General features: G+C 37.5%; 1 protein-coding gene across 3 annotated transcripts; it reads left to right on the top strand.

Annotated features, from left to right (window-relative positions):
* The first annotated feature begins 2246 nt into the window (after positions 1-2246).
* LOC121266889 (remorin 4.1-like) lies at positions 2247-6761 on the top strand. 3 transcript variants are annotated; one of them, XM_041170734.1, is made up of 7 exons: positions 2247-2704; positions 2876-2916; positions 3198-3372; positions 3569-4231; positions 5103-5544; positions 5676-5757; positions 6394-6761. In XM_041170734.1, exons 1-7 carry the CDS (start codon positions 2620-2622, stop codon positions 6598-6600), a joined length of 1695 nt encoding a protein of 564 aa, XP_041026668.1. In that variant the 5' UTR covers positions 2247-2619; the 3' UTR covers positions 6601-6761. The 3 variants fall into 3 exon arrangements, with proteins under 3 accessions (XP_041026668.1, XP_041026669.1, XP_041026670.1); XM_041170736.1 differs by having other exon boundaries at positions 2640-2704; positions 2876-2929; XM_041170735.1 differs by lacking the exon at positions 2876-2916.
* Positions 6762-8853: the final 2092 nt, after the last annotated feature.

The raw sequence follows: 8853 nt of genomic DNA, 5'->3' as shown, positions 1-8853 counted from the left end.
CACTTGGGTCATCATTACACAATCTGTCCTCACAAGTAGCCATAGCTAAATCAACTTCCAGCAACACATCTTCCAATACATACGGCTTAGGCCTTTTGCACTTGTGCCCCAAGTGCCATTTTGAATCACAATAATAACATAGTCCTTTCTCCCTCCTCTCTTGTATTTGCTGTTGGTTGATTTTCTGTATGGGAAATGATGGTTTTGAAAAGGGCTTATTGGCATATGGTGGGTTTTTTGAATGGGAAAAAGGTGGCTGGTTAGGAGTTTTGAGGATGCCTGGACCTGGGGAGTAGTTATGGCTAAATCTGGTTGGGTTTTTCTTGATGATGTTGTTTTTTTCTTCTTGGATTTTGGCTAAAATGTAGACTGAGGTTAAGTCAGGGGGTTGAATATTTTCACAGTCAACCGAATGCCATCGCTTAGTCCGCTAACAAAACAACTGAGTTTGTAGGGATCTGTCAATGCTTTTAATCTGTTAGCTAAGGTTTCAAACCTTGCTTTATAGTCCTCTACCGTCCCATTTTGTCTCAATCTTGTTAAGGCCTCCATGGGGTCATCATACACACTAGGGCCAAATCTTACTAATAATGCCTTAACAAACGTCTCTCAATCTGGAATCTATCCAAATTCTTCTATTCCTTGGAACCAAGTGAGGGCCTTACCCTCCATGTAAAAAGAGACAAGTCTAAGTTTGAGTTGTGGTAGTGTATTATGAAAAGAAAAAAACTGATGCACCTTGTAAATCCAACTTGCAGGATCCTTTCCATGAAACACCAGAAAATCAAGTCTGATGGTGCAAGCTTGGACCTCGCCGTGTGGACGCTGTGGGTTCGACTCCTCCTGATTCTGGACATCAGAAGAAGAATCTCCACCACTGTTTCACCGCTGCATTACCACATTCAAGATTGCTAGCCGTTGTATAACTACCTCAAGCTGTCCTTTAATGGCTGTTACCTCTGTACCTAGCCCTTCCGTTGTTGTTTTTTTTTTTTTTTTTTTTTTACAGCATTAAAACCTTCTTGTAATTAAGTCATTCTTATGCCATCAACCATGTTTGTAAAATTTTAAGCAGCAGAGAATCAGTGTCTACTGATACCACTTGTAACACAGCAGATAATGGATGGAAGTGAATAGTAGAATAGATGAAAAAATTTGTAATGCTTTCTTTGAGGGAAAGCGCCTCCAGACTTAGAGATAAGAAATATGATTTTTTTATTAAAGATTTTTTATGCTCTATCAGGTTACATGTTCCAAACATAAAAGGACTCTCTACTGGGCCAAAAGGGCCTTACATACGGACTCAAATAGAAATAAGCTAACCCAGGCGCATGGCCTTTTACACAGACTCAAAACAACTAAAATACATAAGCAATAAGATAGAAGGCCTAATAGCACTCAACCCACGTTGGCTAATTCAAGCCCAACGACTCAACTCTAACCATAACACAACCCAGCCCATCGTCTAAGACAACAAGTCGAGTTCGTGTACATCCATCTCTGACTCATACACATAACACACACTTCACTTCTTCTTGTGTCGGTCACTTCCATAGCTTAGGGTTCACTTCCATCTTCACGCCGTCGTGCCTTTTTCCACCGTGTGATCCTTTCAATTGGTAGGCGTTGTCACAGAGTCTGGTCTAAGTCTTTGAAGCTTCGTGATCAATGAAGGGAGGGGCAGAGTTCGCAGGAAGGGAGGAAAGAGTTCTAAGACCAAAACGGTAGTATTTTATTTTCCACGTGGACATCAATCTCACGGCAATTGCACAAGCCGACTGCCTTTAACTTTTTTTTTTGTAAAAATAACATGCTCTCTCGACCGGCCTTGAGTTTTTCGCAAGATTTTACTCGTTAATAAATTGGATACGGAACGAAAGAGAAAACAAGGATGGGTCAATGCGAAACGTACTTTGGTCAGATTATAGAATTCCGAACCCCACAACCTCTCTCTCTCATTCATAAGCTTCATTCAATTCGCATCAAAACAATGAGTCTGCGAATGTGATCTGCAAAAAAGTCTCTTTTGACTTTTTTTTTTTTTTTTCTTCTTCTTTTTCTCCTCCTCTCTAAACAAGCAAATATATTTCATTAATTAAGATGATACAAGAGAAGGGGTGGATTCCTAGCAAACACCCCAAAGCAAGCAAATATACAGTCTCTTTGACTCAAGTGATGACTTCAGTAAATATCACTCCCCTTCGTTATCTTTTACATTAAATTATATTCCAATCCTCTATTCCCATTTCACGTCGAAGTCCTCATTTTCCTTGCTAGTTATTGAAGCTTATTTGACCCGAGGAAACAAAATGAAGCTGATTTGAATTTATTTATTTTTTATTTTCTAAAATCACTACGGTTAATAATATCTTCCTCTTGATGTATTTGGAAAGAGATCGCTCGAATTCTCGGCAATTCCTCCGCTGGTTTGGGTGAGTACTGAGTGGTCAAAATGGGGTAGAGTCACAGAACGTTCTGTTCTGCAGAAGCCCCACTGGATCGTAAGCCAGTGAACACACACGCCTGTCACTGTCAGTATGTAAGACTTGAAAAAAGCACACTAAAAACTGTACATTTCACGCACCCTCTGCAATAAGATTTCTCTCTCTTTACTTGCTCATGCTAAATTTTAGAGAGAAAAAAAAGTGCAGAGACGGAGAGGGAGAAAGATCTAATGGAGTACGAGAGGATACACAAAGTTCAGGTACGGGCTTGTTCTTGCTCCTACGAAAGGAAGATCAAAGACCCGTATCTTATTTTTCTGTCTTCTTGCAATCATGGCTTTTTTAAAATAATACAAAAAAAAACTTTTCAATTGGAAGTGCTTTTTTTAAACATATAGTTGGTAATAAGTTCTGCATTTTTTTTTTTCCAGTTTTGAGTGTTCTACAATGGGGTTGGATTGGGAATGGCAATGTCAGTATAAAAGGTGATACTTGTTGCGCTTGGTTTGGTCTTGAAATGCTTTTGCAAAATATGAGATGTTATGATTTTTTATGTTTTTATCAACTTTGAATGTCTAGTTGGGTTGTGTTAAGATATAATCACTCTTTCTTTGCATTTGATTGGGAATAAAATGGTTTAAGTAATTACTGGTTTTCCTTGAATAATTTTTTTGAGATTTGAAAAGCTTTGGGACTTCTGACGAGTTGTAGAGTTACAATACAGGTTAATGTGGTTTGGTTTCTTAATTGCAGACTGGTATAATTTCTCCAAGTAAACTGAGGATGAAGCTCATTGGGCCTCACCATCATAGAAAAACGGGTGGATCAAATAGTAACTCTGCAAGAACGTCTCCTTCCAGGCTTGAGGATTCCGACTTTGTGAACAACAGCCTGTTAGTCTCCAATAATGGAGGTTTTGATGAAGAAGGTCTGCTGCTGTTATTATTCATATTTCTTCCTTTATTGATAAACCAGATATAATTTGGTTCACGCCGGAGCACTAACATCAAATTAACTCAACTTGCTTTATGTTTTTTCATAGTTGATTATAGATGGATTGTGTATGCAGTGAAGAAAACATTTGTATATACACTTCATTACTGATTTAGATATATGCCCTCCAGTTACATCTCCCATCTTAGAAGTTTCGTGGTTGAAGTTATCCAGTGAGCCAGTCTTCAAACGGACTTCATGCCAGCATAAAGACTCGTTGCAAAAGGAAAATGGTGTCTTGGGTCCTGTTAATATGCATCAGTTTTCAAAGTTTGAAAGTGGTAATTCAAGCACAATTCATCCTGTGAGATCCATAGAAGAAGACAATCTTGATTATGATAGCAATGCTAGCTCATCTAGCTTTGAGTTTCATAAGGGTGAGAGATCGGTACACAATCCCTATACCAGATCCTCGTCGAGATCCATGCCATCAAAGTGGGATGATGCTGAGAAATGGATAATGAATAGGCAAAATGTACAGGCTCAATCTTCTAAAATCTCACAAAACCAGGCAAATCAATTGCCACTGACAAATACTGTCAGAGTTGCTCCAGAGTCTGCCAATTATGATCACAAGGATACGGTAAGCAAAACGGCAGAGACAAAGACAGTTGATTTCTGTCAACATGTTTCACATATGGGGCTTGGAAAGTTCTCTTTCGTTTCCAATGGGAGTCGCCCCATTTTGGATCAAGCAGGTGGTAATGCATTAACTGATCCAGGCCTTCTAAGTGAGGATTTGAAGGAAGTTGGTCATATGGATTTATCATGCACAAAAACAGAAGATATGACAGGTATGAAAAAGCTTTGATTGTTCAGTTTCTATTTTCTAATTCTAACTAGCCGTTTTTCGTGTATACGACATTTGGGCTATGCCTATTGTTATTATCAATAAAATTCACATTATCTTTAAAAAGCTGTCATTTTGATTACATTAAATGGTAGATTCAGAATTACAAACTAATCAAAATGCAGATTTATTATAGACTAGCCTTGCGTTTGACAAATCCCACACAAAAGACGGAAGCACTTCTATGAATGGTTTCTCTTTTAGTATATGCAGGACATATCTACAATATGCCCTTAAACTTGTCTCACATGCATTGCATATTTTTCCTAGGTGCATAATAGTGGGGTTGATGATATTCTTACTAACATTCATATAGCTCGGCACTTATTGAAGAAAGTTATCTATGCCTTAGGTTGGTGAGAAACTTAGTAATTTGGATCTGTTCCAATAATTCTGGCAGTTATTAGACTAAGGGCTGACCATGTAGGTCTGATCTGGTCTCATTGATATGGTGTTCCAATGCTACACCTAATTGGTGATCTCAAGTTAGATACAACTTGTGGTTCTATGTATTTGCAGATGCATAGTGTCAGATATATGGGGAGAATGATCTCAAGCTTGTAAGTGTTGCTAATATGTTTGTTAATCTATATGTGCACTCCCTTGTTTCTTCCACCTTGCCTCACATCCTTTTCAGTCAAGTTTATATATTCATTATATGTAGCAGAAGAAGTGTTTGATCAATTTTTCATATTGCTCGACTATATAGTTAATGACTGAAAAGTTCCTTCAGTAAATTGGAACTGAATAGGTGGTTCCCTAGCAAAGATTTATTCATGTACTTAGCTTCAGGATTTGATGATCTAACTATGCAGGCTCTCCTGCCTTAAGATCAGTCTCAATGAGAGACATGGGGACAGAAATGACCCCTGCCACAAGTCAAGAACCTTCAAGGACTGCTACTCCAGTAGGGGCTACAACTCCACTCTGCAGCCCAACTTCCTCAATCCCATCTACTCCTCACAGAGGTGCACCTGCTCCCACACCTGTGAAGAACACTGATGAGGAGTCACAGAATCCAATGGAAAATAGACAAAAGGAATTGTCAGAAGAAGAACTGAAGCTCAAGACAAGGAGAGAAATAGTAGCCCTTGGTGTCCAGCTAGGTAAGATGAATATTGCTGAATGGGCAAGTAAGGATGATCAAAAGAAAAAACCTCGTGCTCAAACTATTAGTATAGGGGAACTTGAACGGATTGAATTTGAGAAACGTGCAGTTGCATGGGAGGAAGCTGAAAAATCTAAGCATATGGCAAGGTTTCTCCTACAACCCACATGCTTTTTTATGCCAAATCACAGTTCTTTTGAAGCCAGAAGACGTGAATATTTTCCTCTAAATGCTATATTCATACGTTCTAATTTGATGAGATGACGTTAAATTTGCTCAGATACAAGAGCGAGGAAATCAAAATCCAGGCATGGGAAAGTCGGCAGAAGGCAAAAGCAGAAGAAGAGATGCAGAGAAAAGAGGTACTGAAATTCTCATTCTTCTGGACTATATTTACTGAACCGAAAATGCTTTACCTTGTGTGTCGAGATCTTGACCTGCATTCTTGTATGATGGAAGTGTAATTAGACCAGAAATATGGTTATTCAAGCTTGGGAAGAATGTAGGTGGTATCCAGTTGACCTAATACATACCATGATTATCTAAAATCCCTAAAATTAAGAAAGAAAATCTTTTAACTCCCTAACTTCAATTCATGCCTTAATCTTATATTCCTCTGATGGTATGCTTTTGAACTTGAGCAACTGAATGATCAATATTAAGCTAAAGCAAGTAATTTGTTTGATTTTAGAGTCAACTAGAACTAGGGGAGGGCAGTTAATTATCTGACCTCGAAACAAAATTTCTCATCCACCCAAAAAAAGAAGAATAAAACAAAAGAATTTGAGGCATATTTGACTTATTCACTGCTTAGGTTTTATGATAAAACTTCTTAAGACACCCATGAAAGATTGAATGCTAGACACTCCACCTTGTAAACGTTCAATGTAGAGAAAATACCAGTCAACTATTAAAGTTGAATCATTCATGACTTCATTGGAATAGTAATCTTTCATTTAAAATGCTCGTTAGAGAGTGTGACATGTAACGATTTTTAGTCACAAGTTCAACAACTGAGAGCCCAAGTTCAAGCGAAGATGGTGAAGAAGATCGCAATGACTAGGCAACGATCAGAAGAAAAACGGGGTGCAGCCGAAGCCAGAAAAAACCGCGAGGTAGAAAGAACTGTAGCCCAAGCAGAATGTATGCGACAAAAAGGGCGCTTGCCATCTTCACATTACATCTGTTGTGGTTGGTTGTCATGAACCAGAACTACAAATAGAATGTAAATGCTTCATATAGTAATTACTTTGCATAGAATTGTTGACCCCCTGAGAGTGTAGTACTGATGTTTGCTGCTCAACCTTGTATTTACTAAGTAACTTCAGTGTGTAAGCTGCCATATGAACGAAATTTGTAATGTAACCATGGATCTGTCATATGAAAGAAAATTTGGAATTCAACCGTGGGGCCAAGGAAGTTTCAGTAGCGAAGGAGAAATATTTACACAATTCACTTACTATTTTGTTTTTATGATCATTTGGTTATACCAATAGGTTGTAATAGGAATTTATTGGGTGGGAAACATTAATGCAATACACTTGGGAGTCCAATGAAGCTGGCATTTCTGAAACATATTCTGCAAATAACTTTGGTTCTTTTTTTTAAGGACTGTATTCTGAGCAAATAACTTTAGTTGTTGTTTGATCCGAGTCATCTGTCCCCTCCAAGTGTCCATATAGGAGAGTACAAGTCTCTCAAAAATCCTCTCGGATGCGTTATAATGCACCTGCTAAAGGAAGCACCAAAGTAAACCTTTGTTATGGCTGTGCTAAAGCAAAACCAAAGTATGCAAGGCTACGCCATATTCTCATAAACCATACCATTTGGTAAGAAACTGTTTCAACATTTTCGTTTCTGATTTAAAGAGTTCACAGATCCATAGGACGACCCTTTCCACAGACTGTACGAACTGAATCGATGCACAGATTTTCCAGCCTGTGGTACGTAATTAGTTCATTGTTGAGGGCAATAGTTATAAAACCGAGTCACCCTCTACCACAAGCTCCAACTGCAAGAGGTGCTGGCTGCTGCAGCTTCTCCTAAGTTGCAAGTTGCATGGGATGAGTACTGGAATTGAGCTTTCATGGTTTGCCATGGAAATAATTATCTTTATCAACAAACAGTAGTTGTTGATCCAAGATAAAAATAAATTATAAACCAAGAAAAAAGAAAAAATATTTGATAATTTTTTGATTGATTGTTGGTTTCGGTTGTTGTTGGTGTTGGATATATATATATATATATATATATATATATATATATATATATACTTGTTGGGTTTGGATCATTTCGAGCGTGTACAACTTATGAATGATGCTACATAAATAAACTCCTATGAGATCCTTCTCTGTTTTTCAACTTTTATGGCCAAATTTCTGCAGACTGCATGTCTTAAGTTATCTTTAGCTCAACCTAATTAATTCACTACTTCTTGCATGCAGTGGCAGTATCTTTCATTTTTGGTTTACGTGTCCGGCATGTCAGCCTATTAGGCTCTATAAATAATTAATGTGTCGAAAACTGTGCTTTCAATAGAAATTAATGAAGAGAAATCTTGCGTTATCTGCTGATACTCAAGTTATATATATATATATATGTATGTATGTATCAATCTGCATGCAGGTATTTGCTTATTTTTTTACTTTGGAAGTAAACAAAATTATGCAAGTACTATGCATCATCACACTGACACGGTTTCCCAGCTCCCAAACTTTAATTTATTAAGACTGTATGAATGCCAGTGCATGTGCAGATCACTGTTCTTGGAATTGTTATTATATTTGGCACCCAAACTCAACATAATCTACACCCCAAGGAATCCCTTATGCATCACTAATCACAAAGCAAGATATATAGATTAAGATAAAACTGAACTCGAAACTTGTTTTACTGATCAGTTCAAAGTTCACTCCCCAATAAGCTCTTAACTATCAATCTGCAGCTAGCTAGCTAGATTCCCAAACCACAGTTTGAGATTTGGTGAAGTGCATCTCTCACACATGTTAAACAAGAAAGATGGATTTCTGGAGATGTTGTGCTTTGAAAGATCATCATGCATGGGTTCTTCAATTAGATTATTGTAGAAGTGACGTTCAAAAGAAGAAAGTTCAAGAAAACGTCCCCACCAATAATAAAAAAGAGGGTTTTGGTGGGGTTGTTGGAATGCTAACCCCACCTTTTATTGGTACTATTGTTATTGTTGATGGTGCCTTACCTTGTCACCATTCCATCCATCAAAAGGCTTGTGTCTAATGCTCACAGCCCCACAACATATCAAAAAAAACTTCATCCCATTTCTTTCTTTTTTTATCTATACATTTTGTACAATCGAAGAGAGATAACACAAGATATAAACTTCCCCGCATAACATTTAAAATAATAAAATTTATATATATTATATTATATATATATATATATATTTCTTTTCGAACGGTAAAAAGTGTCTAAATCACAAA

The sequence above is a fragment of the Juglans microcarpa x Juglans regia genome, chromosome 5S (genome assembly GCF_004785595.1).
Source record: "Juglans microcarpa x Juglans regia isolate MS1-56 chromosome 5S, Jm3101_v1.0, whole genome shotgun sequence".
Classification (NCBI taxonomy): domain Eukaryota; kingdom Viridiplantae; phylum Streptophyta; class Magnoliopsida; order Fagales; family Juglandaceae; genus Juglans; species Juglans microcarpa x Juglans regia.
The sequence above is the reverse complement of the archived record's forward strand: the minus strand, read 5'-3'. Positions and strand labels throughout refer to the sequence as shown.

What these genes read in the sequence shown, in the direction of transcription:
- LOC121266889 (XM_041170734.1), top strand. Translation starts at nt 2,620, where the DNA reads ATGCTAAATTTTAGAGAGAAAAAAAAGTGCAGAGACGGAGAGGGAGAA. An exon ending in AGAGGATACACAAAGTTCAG is followed by an intron (nt 2,705 to 2,875) that starts GTACGGGCTTGT and finishes TTTTTTTTCCAG; the next exon opens with TTTTGAGTGTTCTACAATGG. An exon ending in TGGAGGTTTTGATGAAGAAG is followed by an intron (nt 3,373 to 3,568) that starts GTCTGCTGCTGT and finishes TATGCCCTCCAG; the next exon opens with TTACATCTCCCATCTTAGAA.